A 21,939-nucleotide genomic window follows, 5' to 3' on the forward strand; every position below is an offset into this window, starting at 1 on the left:
GGTTTTATGGACACACAAACTGATGCATTCTAACTGCAGGTGATATTGGGAGAGTATGTACATTATCCTGTGCTTGCTACATGGCCGCATGTACTATTAAATCTCTACCTGGCCACCAATCGGAGCCTGGTTCCTCTCTAGGTTTCTTTCTGGTTTTCTGCCTTTTAGGGAGTTTTTCCTCACTACTTTGCTTCTGCCTCTGCATTTCTTGCTCAGTGGGGTTTAGGCTAGGTAACTACTGTAACTGTAAAGCACTTTGACAACTTCTGATGTACATTTGCATGTACAGCACATTTGAGTAGAATTTGAGTAGGATGGCTTACCCACCACTACCTATGTGTTTTTATTCTTAGATTTGTTTTAAATTAGTTTTTATTTTTAGATATCTGATCTGTGCTCTTTAAGATCCTATTCTGGATGTTTTATTTTCTTTTGATATTGAACAGTGCATTGTTGAGAAAGAGCTTTTAAGTAAGCATTTCGCTGGATTGTTTTAGAATGTACACCTCTTATATCCTGTGCACCAGACAAAATAAACTTTTGATTTGATGTTCCAGGAGGAAGCCAAGAGCTTCGTCACCCAAGAGAACCATGACTAGCGTATTATGGAATCCCTGGACAACCCTAAGAACTATAACTTTGCCATCGACACAGATGGCCATGTGGTGAAGAGGACTTTGCTGCAATGTCTACCTCACTGCAGTCTCCCTCGCTGCAGCACAGTCATCTTCACCACATGGCCATTTTTGTCGCGGGATGGCTTCTTCTTCTTCTATGAGGTTAAACGGCGGTTGGCATCCAATTTGTTGCATTACCGCCACCTACTAGACTGGAGTACAACTCCCTTATACTTTACTTGAAAAATAAAAATGTACTAAATAAATACCCTACAATCTAACACTATACTCACTAATTTCAAAATGTATATAAAATTAAATTAACCCCCCCCCCCCCCCCACTTCACTAATTAAATGTATTTATTCCTACCTCATGCCATCACCCTAAAAGGATGGGACATCACCACTTAACACATCCTGTAACTCTTCTGCTGTTAAGTCTCGCACACCCAAATACCTCTGCAGCTGCTACCACAACCTCCATTTTCTGAAACTTCCGATCCATCCCTGCAGTACGATTGATAACCATTGCTATAAATGCAAAAAATCCTATCTTAATTAAACTTATTTCACTTTTTGGCCTCTCCCTCTATACTGATATCTCTACTACTCTCCCCATTCCTCCCCCTTAACCCATCTAACTCTACTTTCTTCACTGCCTCAGCATATGACAACTTCTGCACTACTCTAACCCTGGAAACCTCAACCTGCCTCTCTCACATGGAACATTTCTAATCCCCAGCACCATGGGCACCCCTACAATTAACACATACCACTACTTTCCCCAATACTACACATTCCTTTGTCTCATGCCTTTCTGCACATTTCTCACACATTGGACCCTCCCTCCTACACATTGCTGCCACATGCCCATAAACTTGACACCTATAACATCTTAATATATTCGGCATATACAGTGCCTTGCGAAAGTATTCGGCCCCCTTGAACTTTGCGACCTTTTGCCACATTTCAGGCTTCAAACATAAAGATATAAAACTGTATTTTTTTGTGAAGAATCAACAACAAGTGGGACACAATCATGAAGTGGAACGACATTTATTGGATATTTCAAACTTTTTTAACAAATCAAAAACTGAAAAATTGGGCGTGCAAAATTATTCAGCCCCTTTACTTTCAGTGCAGCAAACTCTCTCCAGAAGTTCAGTGAGGATCTCTGAATGATCCAATGTTGACCTAAATGACTAATGATGATAAATACAATCCACCTGTGTGTAATCAAGTCTCTGCATAAATGCACCTGCACTGTGATAGTCTCAGAGGTCCGTTAAAAGCGCAGAGAGCATCATGAAGAACAAAGAACACACCAGGCAGGTCCGAGATACTGTTGTGAAGAAGATTAAAGCCGGATTTGGATACAAAAAGATTTCCCAAGCTTTAAACATCCCAAGGAGCACTGTGCAAGCGATAATATTGAAATGGAAGGAGTATCAGACCACTGCAAATCTACCAAGACCTGGCCGTCCCTCTAAACTTTCAGCTCATACAAGGAGAAGACTGATCAGAGATGCAGCCAAGAGGCCCATTATCACTCTGGATGAACTGCAGAGATCTACAGCTGAGGTGGGAGACTGTCCATAGGACAACAATCAGTCGTATATTGCACAAATCTGGCCTTTATGGAAGAGTGGCAAGAAGGAAGCCATTTCTTAAAGATATCCATAAAAAGTGTTGTTTAAAGTTTGCCACAAGCCACCTGGGAGACACACCAAACATATGGAAGAAGGTGCTCTGGTCAGATGAAACCAAAATTGAACTTTTTGGCAACAATGCAAAACGTTATGTTTGGCGTAAAAGCAACACAGCTGAACACACCATCCCCACTGTCAAACATGGTGGTGGCAGCATCATGGTTTGGGCCTGCTTTTCTTCAGCAGGGACAGGGAAGATGGTTAAAATTGATGGGAAGATGGATGGAGCCAAATACAGGACCATTCTGGAAGAAAACCTGATGGAGTCTGCAAAAGACCTGAGACTGGGACGGAGATTTGTCTTCCAACAAAACAATGATCCAAAACATAAAGCAAAATCTGCAATGGAATGGTTCAAAAATAAACATATCCAGGTGTTAGAATGGCCAAGTCAAAGTCCAGACCTGAATCCAATCGAGAATCTGTGGAAAGAACTGAAAACTGCTGTTCACAAATGCTCTCCATCCAACCTCACTGAGCTCGAGCTGTTTTGCAAGGAGGAATGGGAAAAAATTTCAGTCTCTCGATGTGCAAAACTGATAGAGACATACCCCAAGTGACTTACAGCTGTAATCGCAGCAAAAGGTGGCGCTACAAAGTATTAACTTAAGGGGGCTGAATAATTTTGCACGCCCAATTTTTCAGTTTTTGATTTGTTAAAAAAGTTTGAAATATCCAATAAATGTCGTTCCACTTCGTGATTGTGTCCCACTTGTTGTTTATTCTTCACAAAAAAAATACAGTTTTATGTCTTTATGTTTGAAGCCTGAAATGTGGCAAAAGGTCGCAAAGTTCCAGGTAGGGGCGAGGAGAGGGACGGAAGCTGTACTGTTACACATACACCGGGAATCGGCAAAGTTCAAGGGGGCCGAATACTTTCGCAAGGCACTTTACGCTCGTACAGGATAACTTCTATATCCTAACTACACTTTGTCAGGCAAAGACTCAACTTCAAAACTTAAAATAACAGACAATGACTTTTCTGTTTCCCCACTCTCGCCACCCTGTCTGCGTCGCTCGTCGTTTGATGCGACGCATCACATACAGTGCCTTGCGAAAGTATTCGGCCCCCTTGAACTTTGCCGATTCCCGGTGTATGTGTAATAGTATAGCTTCCGTCCCTCTCCTCGCCCCTACCTGGGCTCGAACCAGGGACCCTCTGCACACATCGACAACAGGCACTGTTATCCATCGCTCCAAAAAACTCTGCAAGGGGAACAACTACTTCAAGTCTTTCAGGGCCGTCAAGGTATCTGCAATGTAGTCGGGCAGGAACGCAACCCGTATAAGTTTTACAGCCCACCGCACAGGGTAATGTCTAGAAGGGATACAGCTTTGGTCAAACTGACATCAAAAGTTTTTTTTTTTTTTGCATTTTAGCTAACCCTAACCCTTTCCCTAACCTTAGGAAACCCTCTCCCAATTGACTACATTAAAATGGTGGTATTCCTCAATGGTGCTGCCCATACTAAAATAGCATTTTTTCCACTAGAGGTTTCTATCATTCTCTATGGTCGTGATCTAGGTTGGGGACGTGTCCCCTAATTCTCCTAACCTGATAAGAATAAGTCACCTATAGGCCTGCATTGCCGTGAATAGAGTGGGTGGAGTAGAAAGTATTGCTGGGCATTTAGACCTCACTCCCCCATGAAATAACACTATATTACTTCGGCACCTAGAATAGTTCTCTCTATAAGCCTATATGTATTTTTTAAACACTGTATTGTATTGGGGGCATTTATTTGACCTTGGAACATGTTTTAAAACCCAAATGTAATGCAAATGTCACTTAAATATGAACAAATATGAATCATTAATGTTTAAATAATCATTTTTTTAAATACAGGTTGACACTTCTATTACGCGCGGGGCTTTTATTTAGAACGTTTCTGAAATTCTGTGACCCGGAAGTACTTTTATTTGTGTGTTACTCTACGAGACGCTGGTTATTTTTTCGACCTCGTTAGGTCGTGGTCTGATAGCTGGAACGTGGATCTAGCCAGTAGCCACAGTTTTATGATTACGTTTTTATAAATCCGTAGGTTACTAAGGTCAGTAATAGTTGAAGATCCATATGGTCAAGAAAGGAGTGTGAATTGTTGAATTTGTTGTAAAAGTTATTTTACTGCATTCTGACTGATGCAACAACATGTCAACACATGTCAATCGTCCGCTCTTCTGGATAATCAGGAGGTACACTGGGGAATATCTCCGAAAATGTAACATTTTGAACGAGCGAACACTAGGACGAGTTTCCGGTGTTTCTGTCGGTTACAAACAGCACTCAACGGGAGACGCAAACACCTGTCATGTCAACAATGTTCCGACCATTTGGAGCGCAGGAGGCGGCAGGGGCAGTGGCTCAGAGCGGACTACTCTCCTCAAGTCAGTTGCTGTTGGGTTGGGACTCGGTAGTGCGGCAGTTCTGCATTTCAGAGGGGACGAGGAGGACAACGTTTGTGAGAGGAGAGGTTTACTTTGTGATTCGATCCTAGAACGTGTCTTGTCAACAGCCCACTGTGCCTCTCCTTTTAAACCCGACAGTCCACGATTCAAGTTCAACTTCATTGCGGATGTGGTGGAAAAATCTACGCCCGCTGTCGTGTATATTGAAATCGTCGGCAGGTAAGATCACATGACCGCTTTGATGGGCTAGTTTGTTTTGATAACAAAATACAATAGTGCCAGTCCCGTTTGTGCTATCGTACCAACTCCTCCATGTCACTGATGATCATGTCATGTTTGGATTGGCAATGTTGGCAAGAGCACATACAGATCTGAGACCAAGTTGATGATAACCCCTGACCAACAATTGCTCTCCATCCAGGGACTCCGCACTGCATCTGACCCAATGACTTTCAATGTGTGTGTGTGTATTTAGGGGATTGTGAAAGAGCGTTCTAAATGTCCATTATAACCAATGAACAATAACGTAACCTGTAATGTTCAACTATGATACTGACAGGCACCCGTTCTCTGGTCGGGAAGTCCCCATCTCCAACGGTTCTGGTTTCATTGTCAGCAGTGATGGGCTCATAGTCACCAATGCCCATGTAGTGGCCAATAAGAGAGGAGTCCGGGTCAAGCTAACCAATGGGGAGACGTATAACGCCACTGTGCAAGACGTCGATCAGGTGGCGGACATAGCCACTATAAAAATCAATGCCCAGGTAAGAGGTTATGATTGAGGCATGACACTCACCCTACCCTCTCGGTCTGTCTCCTCTCTTTATCACCCTCTGTAGCATTTTCTCCTCTCTGTAGCACCCTCCCCGTCTCTCTCTTCTCTTTAGCACCCTCCCCGTCTCTCTCTTCTCTGTAGCACCCTCCCCGTCTCCCTCTTCTCTGTAGCACCCTCTCCATATCTCTCTCCTCTCCGTAGCACCCTCTCCATATCTCTCTCCTCTCCATATCTCTCTCCTCTCCATATCTCTCTCCTCTCCATATCTCTCTCCTCTCTGTAGCACCCTCTCCATATCTCTCTCCTCTCTGTAGCACCATCTCCTCTCTGTAGCACCCTCTCCGTCTCTCTCTCCTCTCTGTAGCACCCTCTCCGTCTCTCTCTCTCCTCTCTGTAGCACCCTCTCCGTCTCTCTCTCTCTCCTCTCTGTAGCACCCTCTCCGTCTCTCTCTCCTCTCTGTAGCACCCTCTCCGTCTCTCTCTCTCCTCTCTGTAGCACCCTCTCCGTCTCTCTCTCTCCTCTCTGTAGCACCCTCTCCGTCTCTCTCTCTCTCCTCTCTGTAGCACCCTCTCCGTCTCTCTCTCCTCTCTGTAGCACCCCCTCCGTCTCTCTCCTCTCTGTAGCACCCTCTCCGTCTCTCTCTCCTCTCTGTAGCACCCCCTCCGTCTCTCTCTCCTCTCTGTAGCACCCCCTCCGTCTCTCTCTCTTCTCTGTAGCACCCCCTCCGTCTCTCTCTCCTCTCTGTAGCACCCTCTCCGTCTCTCTTTCTCCTCTCCGTAGCACCCTCTCCGTCTCTCTTTCTCCTCTCCGTAGCACCCTCTCCGTCTCTCTTTCTCCTCTCCGTAGCACCCTCTCCGTCTCTCTCTCCTCTCCGTAGCACCCTCTCCGTCTCTCTCCTCTCCGTAGCACCCTCTCCGTCTCTTTCTCCTCTCCGTAGCACCCTCTCCGTCTCTTTCTCCTCTCCGTAGCACCCTCTCCATCTCTCTCTCCTCTCCGTAGCACCCTCTCCGTCTCGCTCTCCTCTCCGTAGCACCATCTCCTCTCTGTAGCACCCTCTCCGTAGCACCATCTCCTCTCTGTAGCATCCTCTCCGTCTCTCTCTCTCCTCTCTGTAGCACCCTCTCCTCTTTGTATCACCCTCTCCGTCTGTCGTCTCTGTAGCCCCCTCTCATTACCCTCGAACTGTGTCTCTCTCCTCTGTATCACCATATCCATCTCTATAGCACCCTTTCCGTCTCTCTCCTCTCTGTAGCCCCCTCTCCCTACCCTCTAACTGTGTCTCTCTCCTCTGTATCACCATCTCCATATCTATAGCACCCTTTCCGTCTCTCTCCTCTCTGTAGCCCCCTCTCCCTACCCTCTAACTGTGTCTCTCTCCTCTCTGTAGCCCCCTCTCCCTACCCTCTAACTGTGTCTCTCTCCTCTCTGTAGCACCCTCTCCCTACCCTCTAACTGTGTCTCTCTCCTCTCTGTAGCCGCCTCTCCCTACCCTCTAACTGTGTCTCTCTCCTCTCTGTAGCCCCCTCTCCCTACTCTCTAACTGTGTCTCTCTCCTCTCTGTAGCACCCTCTCCCTACCCTCTCTCTGGGGCTGTCGTCGGATGTGCGTCAGGGGGAGTTTGTGGTTGCCATGGGCAGCCCGTTTGCCCTGAGGAACACCATCACGTCAGGTATTGTCTCTTCAGTCCAGCGGGGCAGCAAGGAGCTGGGTCTGTCCAAACCCAACATGGACTATATCCAGACAGACGCTGCCATCGATGTGAGTACCCTGGTCTGTTTACAGTAACCCTAACCTGCTAGTAAAGCATTGACAGTGACCCTAGCCTGCTAGTAAAGCATTGACTCTTACCCTAGCCTGCTAGTAAAGCATTGACAGTAACCCTAGCCTGCTAGTAAAGCATTGACTCTAACCCTAACCTGCTAGTAAAGCATTGACTCTAACCCTAGCCTGCTAGTAAAGCATTGACTCTAACCCTAGCCTGCTAGTAAAGCATTGACTCTAACCCTAACCTGCTAGTAAAGCATTGACTCTAACCCTAGCCTGCTAGTAAAGCATTGACTCTAACCCTAGCCTGCTGGTAAAGCATTGACTCTTACCCTAGCCTGCTAGTAAAGCATTGACTCTAACCCTAGCCTGCTGGTAAAGCATTGACTCTAACCCTAGCCTGCTAGTAAAGCATTGACTCTAACCCTAACCTGCTAGTAAAGCATTGACTCTAACCCTAGCCTGCTAGTAAAGCATTGACAGTGACCCTAGCCTGCTAGTAAAGCATTGACTCTAACCCTAGCCTGCTAGTAAAGCATTGACTCTAACCCTAGCCTGCTAGTAAAGCATTGACTCTAACCCTAGCCTGCTGGTAAAGCATTGACTCTTACCCTAGCCTGCTAGTAAAGCATTGACTCTAACCCTAGCCTGCTAGTAAAGCTTTGTGGTCCACTGTCGTCGACGTAACTCCACTAGTCTGGTCATGGACGTGAACTAATTGCCAGTAGTAATTTAGTAGACACTCTTATCCAGATAAATGTACAATCGGTGCGTCCAACTTGTAAGGAACGAGTTGTATGAACAACCACACATCACAAGCCCCTATCTGCAAAATCAGAGCTAGTAAGAGTAAAGCGTTATGTTCTCCAAATGTATGACATGATCAATAATGCTTCTGGATTGTTCTGTCTCGCAGTTTGGGAATTCTGGAGGGCCTCTGATTAATCTGGATGGTGAGGTGATCGGCATCAACACCATGAAGGTGACGGCAGGGATCTCCTTCGCGATCCCCTCGGATCACGTCAAACACTTCCTGAACCAAGCCTCCGACAAGAAGAGTGAGTTACTTTACCGTGCTGACAAAGTGCCATAGCCTGGTCCCAGATCTGTTTGTGCTGTCCTGCCAATTCCTATGTTGGCTCCTATGGTCATTGTGTGACAATAGGACTAGGTCAGACACCACCAACAGGTCTGAGACCAGGCTAATAAGACCATAGACCCACTACCTTGAAGTTATTTGCACTTCTTGGAAGTTTAAGGTTTTTGTGATTGTCTCTCCTAGAGTCTCGATTGGGGGTGTTGGACACCAAGCGGAGATACATCGGGGTCATGATGCTGACCCTGACTCCAAGGTAAAGGTCATATGCTGTTATGCTGCACCTGAGTGAACAGGAAAGCTATCACCTACCTGGGGTAGGATGAATGACAGTGGAGGATTTAGCCATAGTTGGATGTCTATTCTGTTGCAGTATCATTGCCGAGTTGAAGCTGAGGGATCCCTCCTTCCCGGATGTCACTTACGGGATCATGATCCACCGGGTCATCATGGGCTCTCCAGCCAACAGGTGAGCAATTCAACTGATGTGTACATTGTTTATTCTTTCTTCCTGTGTCAGTGAAATACACTTAAGAATGTGGAATGCACTCTAAAGGTATATTTCAATAAAAAAATTCCAGGGCAGTTATGAAGCTAGGTGACCGTGTTGTTATAACCCTCCACAGGGCAGGTATGAAGCCAGGTGACATAGTGCTGGAGATCAATGGCACCAAGGTGAACACGTCAGAGGAGATTTACAATGCCGTGAGGACCAGCGACAGCATCACCATGGTGATCAGAAGGGGTCAGGACCTACTCAGACTACACATGACCCCAGAGTTCACAGAGTGATGTCATCAAACGTTGCCAGTTAGTGGAGCCGCATGACATTGAGGTAGTGTACGAAGAAGAGGACAGTTGGTGCACTGAAGAGGACGGGGATACTGAATGATCCCACCCACAACATGCTATCACATCACTGTCTGTGTGGTTCTACACATTAAATAAACCACAGGACAGAAGTCATGTAAGATATAAGATGGCCTATTAACAGATAGCAGCCGACTTTAAAGCCGAGTCCAGTCTGACTGATATACAAATCACCTTGTATCATAAATAACTACTCCAATATTATTTGTAGATCCATCAGTCACAATTTGCACGATTACATCGCAGTTTTGATGCTCTCGAACTCTGCCTACCATGGGTTTACAGTCGTGAGATAAGATGGGCTATGATTAACACAGTATTAGATACTGTAACTGAAGGCTGAAGGAAGTGACAGTTGGTTGTGACTGATTGGGTTCAAACCAAGACACTGCCCTCAACAGACCACCATGTGATTTATAATGAAACAGATACTTATACTAACATATTGAGCTATAAGGCTCTGCACTGAAGTATTTACAGTTATGACATCAATATACAGTACATCCATCATCAATTAACTTCTGTTAATTGATCTGTTCTGGGATTTAATTACAACTTCATTGAAGATCTGATATAACCAACAAGGGGTGTGATTCAATCCGGTCTGTGGTAGATCCGCGTTATAGCGTGCTTGACATTTTAAAGGTAATTTTTAATACAGCCAACATATGAAATGTTTACCATTAATGCCATCTCTGCAAATGCTGTGAAATTGTCTTTAAAAGTTGCATTGTCTACAAGTGCTTTCAGATTTAATCCCGCCCAAGATTGTAATTAGGGTTTTCACTATAATACACTATCAGTTGTGTGCACAATATTTTTACTGAAAGTCACTACAATAAACTATTTTAAAATGTTGATATTTCTAAGTCAGATACAGTCCTACCAATCTCAGCATCCCAGAACAGAAAAACTCATGTTAGTCTGAGAGATTACTGTACAACACACTTTGTTTGTTTTTGGTAAAGCAGGTAGTAGGTTAGCATATTTCCCTTTCTACTTCCTGCCTGTGTCTTAAATAGTGTGGTTTTAAAGGTTCAGGTTGGGTTGTGAGAAGTAGGTATTGATCTTAAGCCAAAAAAGTAAATTAACATGAGCACCACAATGCCTAACTTCAGTGATGCTCTACCAAGGGGTTCCAGCAGACAGCTTTGACCTACTACAGCAGCTATGTTGGTCTATTGTATTTCAAACAACATATAGACAGGTTAGTTAGGATTCAAAACTACTGTAGTAGGTCCAAGCTGTGTGCTGGATAACTTTATTAGAGCATTGAAGTAGGCATTGTGGGGCTTATGTGATTTTCCTTTTTCGATCACAGACAAATGCCTGCCTGAAAATGTTGTTTAATTTCCATGTTGTTGTTTTTTACACTGAAAGTAATTATACAACATTTCCACATGCAAAAGGCGTCTTTTTTTTGTAATTTGCACTTCAAATTATGTTCTAAAAATTGAAGTGTTGGAGCTGAAAATGTGGACTCCATTGTTAAACAAATTTGTCAGAGATGGAGAAGTATGCACTCTGGAAAGATATGGATATGCAACCACCCCAGATTTAGACATTCGAGTGGTGTGACAGCCACAAACTCAAAAATAACAAATGCAAATACATATTACCTTACAGTCAATGTCTCTAGTCTCATCCTTCAGATGCAGTTGGAACTGAGTTGATAACCTATAGCATTGAAAAGTGTGAGCTAAAGGTCTGTTACTGGTGGCTATCTTAGGTTGTACCGGTATGTCAGATTAGCGAAATTGCCAATTTCTCAGCCTCTGAGTACCACAGAAACACTTTGAATGAATACCAGACATGTTCATAACAAGTGGCTATGGATGAAGATCAAAATATCTGTTCAAAAACATATTTTAAAACCAAATTTAACTACATTTTAAAATATGATTATTTTAGGGAATTTAAACCATTTCTTAGCTAAATATAGCTAGGTTTCCTCGCTTGTTGGTTAGCTAGCAAGCCAATGTTAGCGCTCCTTTGGCTGGTACAACTTTATTTTAGCTAGCTAGCTGATCAAAACACAACCACATTCATTGGCTCAAATCAGAAACAGCTCACCGATAACAACCCATTTTCTCATGTCGGATAATTATCTGGATGCATTTTATTAAATAAAGGGTGGCTACAATTAAGAATCTCAAATATATTTTGGTTTGTTTAACACTGTTTTTGGTTACTACATGATTCCATATGTGTTCATAGTGTTGATGTCTTCACTATTATTCTACATTGTAGAAAAAATAAAAACCCCTGGAAGGAGTAGGTGTGTCCAAAATTGACTGGTACTGTGTATATATCTATTTTTTTTATACCACTCTAAGACCGGAAAATATTCTAAGTAGGTACTTTTCATGAACGTAAAAACATTCAAATTCATCCAAATTCAATCTTCAAGACTTCAAGGTTTAGTTAACTCCGTTTTAGAACATCCCCCTCAGTCCACTCACTCTTGAGCCCATGACTCTTGAGTTACCATAGAAACCATCACCATGGCCTAAAACCTAAAAATAAATAAATCCAGAAATTAAAAACATTGATTCAACCATGGTCATCTGCGTGTTTTCTGAAATACAGGCAGATGATGGTATCAGAGGAGATGATACAATATATTGTATTTACACATTTTAGATGCTCCACTAGCAGTTGAGATTAAGAAGAGCTCAATATATCAATGTTCTTCAGAACAAAAAAACTCAATGATTTATGTAATGGTTCTCATTGAAAGGGGTTATCATAACGGGGCAATAGTTAAAAATTATTATGGCTGCAGGGGCAGTATCGAGTAGCTTGGATGAAAGGTGCCCAGTGTAAATAGCCTGCTCCTCAGTCCCAGTTGCTAATATATGCATATTATTATTAGTATTGGATAGAAAACACTGAAGTTTCAAAAACTGTTTAAATGATGCCTGTGTATAACACAACTCATGTGGCAGGCAAAAACCTGAGAAGAAATACAAACAGGAAGTGGGAAATCTAAGGTTGGTCGATTTTCAACCCCGCCCCTATTGAATACACAGTGGGATATGGATAAAGTTACACTTCCTAGGGCTTCCACTAGATGTCAACCGTCTTTAGAAACTTGAATGAGGCTTCTATTGTGTTGTGGAGCCGGATGGGAGCTCTTTGAATCAGTGGTCTGGCAGAGAGCCAGGTCCTGGTCACGCGCATTTCACATGATAGCGACCTGCGTTCCATGGCTTCGCTACAGACATAGAAATTATCCGGTTGGAACTTTATTGAAGATTTATGATAACAACATCCTAAAGATTGATTCTATACCTAGTTTTACAAGTTTCTTCGACCTGTAATATAACTTTTTGAAGTTTTCGTCCGACGTTTGAATGGACCTGCATGAGCGTTTGGATTTGTGTACTAAACGCACAAACAAAAGTAGCTACTTGGACATAAATAATGGACATTATCGAACAAATCAAGCATTTATTGTGGAACTAGGATTCCTGGGAGTGCATTCTGATGAAGATCGTCAAAGGTAAGGGAATATTTATAATGTGATTTCTGATTTCTGTTGACTCCAACATGGCGGATAATTTTATTTTCTGAGCACCGTCTCAGATTATTGCATGGTGTGCTTTATCCGTAAAGTTTTTTTGAAATCTGACACAGCGGTTGCATTAAGGAGAGGTATATCTATATTTCCATGTCTAACAATTGTATTTATCGACATTTATAATGAGTATTTCTGTAACATGATGTGGCTCTGCAATATCAGCAGATGTTTTTGGAACTAGTGAACGCGCCAATGTATACTGAGATTTTTTTTTATATAAATATGATAATATATATATCAAATATATCAAACAAAACATACATGTATTGTGTAACATGAAGTCCTATGAGTGTCATCTGATGAAGATCATCAAATTGCCTCTTATATGCTCGTTGTCCCCTTATGCCATAGTTTGTACATCTCAACTGTCAGTAGAAACCACATTTGTTTTAAGCAAGTCAGCCATATCAGTAAATGAGGCTGAGTTTCACTGCCAGACAAGGCCCTGCTGATAGCCAGGTGTAACAGTGGTAAGGATTCACTACATGGTGCTGAAAAGAAGGTTCTGCTGTTGGGACAGCTTTATGTAAGCCTTAAAAAATATATATATTATTTTGTGTTGTGTCGTTGCTTTTTATTTAACCAGGCTTTGCTGGCATGCATCTAAAAAAAATGTTTTTTGAGTTTGCCGCACCAAGATTTACATGCTAAAATCGGCACAGGGTCTTAAGTTTTTCTCAGGTGACAGACACTTCACAGCAGGTAATGTCGCGAGAACCAAACATCTTAGCGGGCAGTGTCAGTCTGCGGTGCGTTTCGTTCGATAAAACTTTGTGCAACGTTTTATTCAACGGACACGATACTGTACTAAACGACTATTTGAAGAACGATGTGATTATGGTAGCCCAGATGGAGATTGTGTATGGTGTGTGCTGCACGAGTTGTGATTTCAAATGTTCACACCCATATTGATCAGGCCACACTACAACGTACCCACCAAACTGTTGTAGAACAATGCAGTTTTGGGAAAACGTGTCGTTTAGTACAAACCGATTTTGCTCGAGGGGGCAAGGGAAGAACTGTAATCACTTGTGGGGTTGATATGACCCACAATTCAATGCAAACTATAGTCACGTGTCAAACTCCGGCGTACAGGAAGTCTAAAATGTAATCAACATGACTGCGTTTTTGGCATGTCAGACAAAATTACAAAACTAGCTTTCTAAATAGATATATATTTAAAATGTAGCTAGTTTCATAAACATATTTTGGGGAATTCTGATATTTTATTGGAATAAATGCCCAAACTATAAAACTAGCTAGCTACCTGACAGTTACGTTAGTTTTAACTAGCTATGTTCGCTTGCTAGGTACCTTTAAAAATATATATATTTCCACCAAGGAGGTTGCCTCTCCAATCATCACTCTCACTCGCTTTGGCAAGGGACATAAGGTATACTCGGATTTGACGATGTAAAACGTAATTCGAGGGTTTAGGACCCAGGGCTGTAGTTTGTACTGCTGCCTATATATGATCAAAATAGTCTAGGTGGGGTTCTCTCATTGTCTCCTCTTTACAAGGATTTTGAAACAAAATACACATTTACCCTGGGCAGATGCCTACCTACAGTTTCGATCAAATCAATGAAATAAAGATAGCTAGGAGACCAGAGTTGCCTAACCTTTTTCACCTGCACTGGTCTGAAAGCGCAATATTTTGGGCCTATTCTATGGGGAGATTGTCTAGCCAAGCCAGCCCTATCAAGTCGGTGCAGACGAAGAAACTGTGAGGAAGCAATAGACTTTAGATTCTTTGAATGATACACCCTCTGGTTAAAGTTTATTTGGAGGCGTGCAGCTGTTAAACTTATTAATTTCTCTCCGTGAAATCAGCACAGGTCTACTTTAGTAAGTAATGGAGATTCCAGTATTCACTGTTGATGCGTTTACCAACTTACCTTTCAAAGGAAATCCTGCAGCAGTTTGTCTGCTTTTACATGTAAGTACACTTTTTTCTACTTGGGCAAATAATACATGATTACATGTCATTGCATATGTTCATGTGTTGCTGAATAATCAACATGAGTATTTGCTTTAAGTTATCTTACCACAGGTATACTTAAATATTACCAATGTAATCATGCAAAAAAAATACTGTTGACTGTTCTCAACCAAAGGAATTGCAGGATGACATGTACCAGAACATTGCTGCTGAGATGAACCTGTCAGAGACTGCCTTCATCATACGGCTGAATTCAAAAGATGACTTCAGCTCAGGTATCTTTTTTTGGACATTCTGAAATAGAGTTGTAACTTACAAATGTATTCGAAATCAAAAGGTATGCCACTTTTACCATTTTCTGTGCAGAAGTTTGCAAATCTGCCATCTGGTGGTAATCTATTTTATTGCAATTAACTAAGAGGTGGGTGACTGCTGCCAATGAGAGTAGATGGGGATTGAGGAAAGAACATGTAAATCAACTCACCACAACTTCCTAAAATGACTGACATGGGAACTTGTATGTGTTGTATTGAAGGAGCACGTTTTCGTTTGCGTTGGTTCACCCCCACCACTGAGGTTCCTCTGTGTGGCCATGCCACCCTGGCTTCAGCTGCAGTACTGTTTTACAAAAAAAGTAAGAATGACAGTGACGACATTAAACAATAAGGCACGGGGGGTGGTATGTCAACGTGGAGTGCCTGGATACAGCCCGTAGCTGTGGTATATTGGCCATATACCACAAACCCCCAAGGTGCCTTATTGCTATTATAAACTGGTTACAAACATAATTACAACAGTACAAATAAATGTTTTGTCATACCTGTGGTATATGGTCTCATATACCACTGCTTTCAGCCAATCAGCATTCAGGGCTCGAACCATCCAGTTTATAGTACAGTATCTCACGTGTAAGCAAGTGAATTGCAACAAGTACACACTTTCTGTATAGACTGCAATTCAATGAACTGTTTCTATCCCACAACCCCTTCCTTCAGAAAATGTCAACTCAACAGTGGTATTTGAGACATTGAGTGGAGAGCTGTATGTGCGACAACAAGGGGAATCTATAGTGATGGATTTCCCCCTGAACAAACCTACTCCTGTGGTAGGTGATGGAATCAATGTGGTACATTCATGTTTAGCATGTTATATACACGGAGTATACCAAACATTAGGAACACCTACCTAATATTGTAGGCCGCCATTATGAATAAGAATTTGTTCTTAACTGACTTGCCTAGTTAAATAGAAAAAATTTAGTTGCACCCCCTTTTGCCCTCAGAACAGCCTTAATTCGTTGGGGTATGGACAATGTGTCAAGCGTTCCACAGGGATGCTGGCCCATGTTGACTCAAATGCTTCCCACAGTTGTGTCAAGTTGCCTGGATGTCCTTTGGGTGGTGGACCATTCTTGATACACACGAGAAACTGTTGAGCGTGAAAAACCCAGCAGTGCTGCAGATCTTGACATAAACCGGTGCGCCTGGCACCTACTACCATACCCCGTTCAAAGGCACTTAACTTTTGTCTTGCCCATTCACACTATGAATGGCACACATACACAATCGTTGTCTCAAGGCTTGTAATCCTTTTTTAACCTGTCTCCTCCCCTTCATCTACACTGATTGAAGTGGATTTAACAGGTGACCCCAATAAGGGATCCTAGCTTTCACCTGGTCAGTCTGTCATGGAAAGAGCAGGTGTGCTTAATGTTTTGTGCACTCAGTGCACATGCTATTATAAATATTGCATAAAAGCCTTTGCATATCAATGTAACTCTTTAAATGATCTAATTTAAGATTAATATCCACAGGGTCTTAATGAATTTAAAGACATAGTTAAAGTAAGTGCGTCATCCTTCTTACCACTGTTTCTATAATTTATGGGGAAGAATAAGACTTGATGTGACAGTCTGAATGTGTATGTGCAGGCTGCTGTGGGAGACCAGCCAGTTCAAGAAGTGTGCCTCTGTGCCATCACCAAAATGCTAATGGTGTGCCTTGCTGACAGTTGTGACAGGTAACATTCAAATATATAATAAAAACACTCATTATCCCTGGGCTGTTGGGAAATGGAGAGGATGGAAGGGCAACGTAACCTGAAAGGGATTGAAACAGTAAGTCTTGGGTTATAGGTCAGTGCTCACATCCCTGCAGCCAGACCCAGCAGTTCTGCTTCGTGTAGACACTGGCGGGAGGGTTAGGGGTCTGCTTGTCACCAGTATTGGAGACCCTGGCTGTCAGCCTGGCTATGACTTCTACTCCAGAAACTTCTTCCCTTGGTTCGGGGTTCCTGAGGACCCTGTGACTGGTAAGAACAGAGGACATTGGCCAGTCTTATTCTTATTCTTTAATTCAAATATATATGTTTTTTATTTTTTATTTTTTTAGGCTCTGCGCATACTGTCCTTGCAGGCTACTGGTCAGAGAAACTTGGCAAGAAAAAGATGCTGGGTGGGTAATCTAAACAGTATTGCAACATGGAGGTCAAATTCCATTGCACAGAACAATACATTTACAGATATTGGTGGACATGTACATCTTGAGTCTAGTAAAATCCAATCAATAATCATGTAATTTGAAGAACTGCCACTAACATACTATATTGCCCCCCTTTGTGACAGCCTATCAGTGCTCTAGTCGTGGCGGGGAGCTGGAGCTTGAACTACAGGATGATGGCAGGCTCAATATCGCTGGCCAGGCGGTAACCGTCCTGCAGGGGATTCTCACTGTGTAGAGACTATGCTGTTTACTCAGAACGAGCCAAATGTACAACAGGAGCATAGCAATTAAATGTTTAAAAAAACTGACTGTGTCTACAAATTATTTGGGTTTTGAGAGATTATTCCATTGTGTCAAGTTGTTAGTCAACATTCAGCATACAATCCTCACTATTTGTACAGTGAAGCAAACATTTTAAATGTCTCTATACTCCAGAATTTTGGATATGAGATCAAGTTTTGAATGTGAGGTGACTCCTGAATGTCACCTTTACATTGGGGGTATTTTCATACATATCGGTTTTACCATTAAGGAAGTTCACTTTATTTAAACCAAAAGCTGTATTTTGGGTATAAATTACATGTTATAGAGGGGTCCAAACATTGTTTGTTTGTTTGTTGCAATTTCACTTGGTTTTGAGAAACGTCCCCCGCCAGCAATATACTTTCTCATGCTCATCCTGCAGTGTAGGGGTTTAGATAAAACATTAACAAAAGCAACAACAACAAAAAACACACACCCAAATACATATTTTAAGAATCGGAAGCACTCTCAGTATAGTGATGCAGGTCTTTAGACGTTATACACATGAAATTGTGCCATACCAAACTGTATCTGCAAAGTTATATTCCATTTTGTTTCCCCTTTCCAGCTGTGATATCTATGTGTAGCCCGCCTATGCAAACACAAAGAAAGTACGACTCAAGTCGTACAAAATGGAATGTAATGTTGCAGATAAAATTCGCAACGACACAGTTTCATGTGTTCAACTTCTAAAGACCTGCATCACTATACTGAGAGCATTGCCATTTCTAACGTTATGTTTTGGGATTTTTTGTTCAGAACAACTATGAGGAAGTGTATCTCTGGTCGGGGTAAGTTGCTCAAAACCAAGTGAAATGGAAAAAAAATAATAATAATCTGGATTCTTCTATAACATGCCATTTACATCCAAAATACTGTTCCAGACAACAGTCAGCCTATTAAGTGTGGCTGACAGAGGCTATACTGTTGAGCAGACATACTATACACTTCTCCAGAATAGCCAGTAGGTGGCACCATTGCTTTGTAAATCCCTCCTTGGTTCAGGGTTACCTTCAGTATCAGGTCCACTACCCTTGTTTCCCTTGGGTGCCCAAAGGTTCTCTACGCACTTTCAAGCATTACAAGGAAACTATATGAAACCATAGCATAACTCTGCATATAGTATCTACAATTCTTGTTTTGTATTTGATTGTTGGACTGAAAGAAGCGCTGATGACAAGCCAACAATCTTTTGACATCATTAATCTACTATATAACCTATCATATCATATACTGCATGCTGTACTTTCAGCCATTTCTGTAATAGTTACAAATGCAAGAAATCTATCCTAATTCAACTCTGAGGGGACTTGAAATCAACTGTTTGGAATGTTTTAATAAGGTAAGTTGTGAGATCACCTCCCACACATTTCCCTTTCATGTATTAGTTGTGAGATCCCCTCCCACACATTTCCCTTTCATGTATTAGTTGTGAGATCACCTCCCACACATTTCCCTTTCATGTATTAGTTGTGAGATCACCTCCCACACATTTCCCTTTCATGTATTAGTTGTGAGATCACCTCCCACACATTTCCCTTTCATTTATATTTCTTCATTATATTGTTCTGTTTAATCTCATTACTCTACCCCAAGTGTTTTAATCCAATATAGATCTGCTCACGCAGAACTATGGCTGTTTACAGTGAGAGAAAAAACTGCCTTTCAGAATTGCTTTTGGCCCCTGGGCAAAGAAAAATCGAATCATTTGGTAATAACTCTGGGAGTGGGAAATGAACCATATTGTTTTGTTATTGCCCTAGCGTTTACTATTGACTATTGGAAATGAAATATATTTCAGCCTCGTTATTGAGCTAAGAAGACATAAAAAAACAAATCAAAGACTGGTAGTAGCAGGGAGAGAGAGGTTACAGACAGAGAGCGAAAATACTGGGAGTTGCAGGGAGAGAGGCTACAGACAGAGAGTGAAAAGACTGGTAGTAGCAGGGAGAGAGCGGTTACAGACAGAGAGTGAAAAGACTGGTAGTAGCAGGGAGAGAGCGGTTACAAACAGAGAGTGAAAAGACTGGTAGTAGCAGGGAGAGAGCGGTTACAGACAGAGAGTGAAAATACTGGGAGTTGCAGGGAGAGAGCAGATACAGACAGAGAGTGAAAAGACTGGGAGATGCAGGGAGAGAGCGGTTACAGACAGAGAGTGAAAAGACTGGGAGATGCAGGGAGAGAGCGGCTACAGACAGAGAGTGAAAAGACTGGGAGATGCAGGGAGAGAGCGGTTACAGACAGAGAGTGAAAAGACTGGGAGATGCAGGGAGAGAGCGGCTACAGACAGAGAGTGAAAAGACTGGGAGATGCAGGGAGAGAGCTGATACAGACAGAGATAGAAAATACTGGCAGTTGCAGGGAGAGAGCTGATACAGACAGAGGGAGAAAAGACTGGGAGTGTCACGTCCTGACCTTAGTTCCTTTTTTATGTCTCTGTTTTAGTTTGGTCAGGGCGTGAGTTGGGGTGGGCATTCTATGTTTTGTGTTCTATGTTTTCTATTTCTATGTGTTTGGCCTGGTATGGTTCCCAATCAGAGGCAGCTGGCAATTGTTGTCTCTGATTGAAAACCATACTTAGGCAGCCTGTTTTCCCACTACGGTTTGTGGGTAGTTGTTTTGTGTTTTGTGTTTCTGCACCTGACAGAACTGTTTCGTTTTCGTTCATTCCCTTTGTTATTTTGTTTTGTGTTCAGTTTAAATAAAAGTAACATGAACACTTACCGCACTGTACTTTGGTCCTCTTCTCCTTCTCCCGACAACAATCGTTACAGGGAGTTGCGGGGAGAGAGCTGATACAGACAGAGAGTGAAAAGACTGGGAGATGCAGGGAGAGAGCAGATACAGACAGAGAGTGAAAAGACTGGGAGTTGCAGATACAGACAGAGGTAGGAGGAGTGAAAATACAAAAAGAGATAGGAATAGAGGGAGCGAGGTGACATTGATCCTACGACAGTGACAGATTAAATCATTTTACCAGAACCTTATCTTCTAATATAAGTTTCTGTGGGTCTGTGTCCTGGGAAAAGGAGCAGATAGGTTGGAAAATGATGAATAGTCCTAAATCTTCCAAAATATACCCCAGGTCAGGGTGCTCTGTGGTACATTTTTAGGGATGGTTAAATTGGTTCAAGGTTTCTGTGGGTTTAGCAGCTGAGCTCCAAGCTAATGATGTTCTGCTAAAAAGGAAGGAAAACAATGACACACACACACACACACGCACGCAAGCACACACGCACACGCACACACACACAGGAACCACTTATTACATCATTATAATAAACTTCAATGGCTCTCTCTCTCTCTCTCCCTCTGTGGTTTTGGAGGAGAAAGGTATTCATTCGAGTGTTGTATTCATTCATGTGTGAGTGTGGCTCTGGATTGGTGAGATATTTAGTTCACACATACACACAAATGCAATATAATCTGTTGAAGTTGCACGAACACTCTACCATCTTGCTTAGGTGAAAATAAGGCTAGTTCAGTTTAAATCCTAATGCAAAATGCAGACTATGTTGTTGTTGCAAGATGCAGAGAAATACTCCTGGTTTCGACTGTTTCAAAGGAAAGATGTGCCTATTTTGGGTGGAAGTCTAAGAGGAACAGATGAGGCTGGCATGGCTTTGTGTGCCACACTGCCACTTAAAACCCTCTGGTCCTTGAGGACTGAAAGTAGATGGACAGAGAAAGAGAGAGAATTCATGTAAACGTTTTATTTTTTTAATTTTGTACAGATGTAGGATCTTAATTTGATCACTTTTGTTACTGAGAATTTTCCTACACAGCAGTGTGTGCGTGCATGCGTGTGTGCGTGTGTGTGTGTGTGTGTCTGCTTGCATATGTGTGTACTGATCCAAACACATTCTCATCTAATGGGCGAGTTGGAATGGCAGTGAAATTAACATACAGTGGTTGAGAAAGTATTCATCGCCCTTGGCATGTTTCCTATTTTGTTGCCTTACAACCTGGAATTAAAATGGATTTCCGGGGGGGATTGTATCATTTAATTTATACAACATGCCTATCACTTTCAAGATGCAAAATATTTTGTTTTGTGAAACACACAAGAAACAAGACAAAAAAAGTGAAAACTTGATCGTGCATAACTATTCACCCCCCCCAAAAGTCAATACTTTGTAGAGCCATCTTTTACAGAAATTACAGCTGCAAGTCTCTTAGGGTATGTCTCTATAAGCTTGGCACATCTACCCACTGGGATTTTTGCCCATTCTTCAAGGCAAAACTGTTCCAGCTCCTGCAAGTTGGATGGGTTCTGCTGGTGTTGTCAGCGTCTGCGCTACTGGTGTTGAAGTCAGGTGCAGGAGAGCAGAGAGTTGTGATCAGGCACACTCTTTATTTGGGCAGAAGCACA

The 21,939-nt window shown here is 42.4% G+C and overlaps 2 protein-coding genes across 5 annotated transcripts; both read left to right on the forward strand.

Moving 5' to 3' along the window:
• The first annotated feature begins 4,238 nt into the window (after nt 1-4,238).
• Nucleotides 4,239-11,528, forward strand: LOC139376947 (serine protease HTRA2, mitochondrial-like). 2 transcript variants are annotated; one of them, XR_011627972.1, is made up of 8 exons: nt 4,239-4,951; nt 5,292-5,496; nt 7,072-7,266; nt 8,189-8,330; nt 8,555-8,624; nt 8,742-8,837; nt 8,995-10,373; nt 10,476-11,528. XR_011627972.1 is itself a non-coding variant. In XM_071119968.1 (7 exons), the coding sequence occupies exons 1-7, from the start codon at nt 4,476-4,478 to the stop codon at nt 9,158-9,160; spliced, it is 1,350 nt and encodes a 449-aa protein (XP_070976069.1). In that variant the 5' UTR covers nt 4,239-4,475; the 3' UTR covers nt 9,161-11,528. The 2 variants fall into 2 exon arrangements, 1 of the variants encoding a protein (XP_070976069.1); XM_071119968.1 differs by having other exon boundaries at nt 8,995-11,528.
• Nucleotides 11,529-13,911: 2,383 nt separating this feature from the next.
• On the forward strand, nt 13,912-17,572 carry LOC139375705 (phenazine biosynthesis-like domain-containing protein 2). 3 transcript variants are annotated; one of them, XM_071117512.1, is made up of 10 exons: nt 13,912-14,214; nt 14,655-14,760; nt 14,939-15,038; nt 15,299-15,397; nt 15,759-15,868; nt 16,577-16,606; nt 16,694-16,782; nt 16,898-17,073; nt 17,154-17,216; nt 17,387-17,572. In XM_071117512.1, exons 2-10 carry the CDS (start codon nt 14,677-14,679, stop codon nt 17,497-17,499), a joined length of 864 nt encoding a protein of 287 aa, XP_070973613.1. In that variant the 5' UTR covers nt 13,912-14,214; nt 14,655-14,676; the 3' UTR covers nt 17,500-17,572. The 3 variants fall into 3 exon arrangements, with proteins under 3 accessions (XP_070973613.1, XP_070973615.1, XP_070973614.1); XM_071117514.1 differs by lacking the exon at nt 15,299-15,397 and having other exon boundaries at nt 13,915-14,214; nt 17,387-17,570; XM_071117513.1 differs by lacking the exons at nt 13,912-14,214; nt 15,299-15,397 and having other exon boundaries at nt 14,481-14,760; nt 17,387-17,568.
• The last annotated feature ends 4,367 nt before the right edge of the window (nt 17,573-21,939 follow it).

The sequence above is a fragment of the Oncorhynchus clarkii genome, chromosome 20 (genome assembly GCF_045791955.1).
Source record: "Oncorhynchus clarkii lewisi isolate Uvic-CL-2024 chromosome 20, UVic_Ocla_1.0, whole genome shotgun sequence".
Taxonomy (NCBI): domain Eukaryota; kingdom Metazoa; phylum Chordata; class Actinopteri; order Salmoniformes; family Salmonidae; genus Oncorhynchus; species Oncorhynchus clarkii.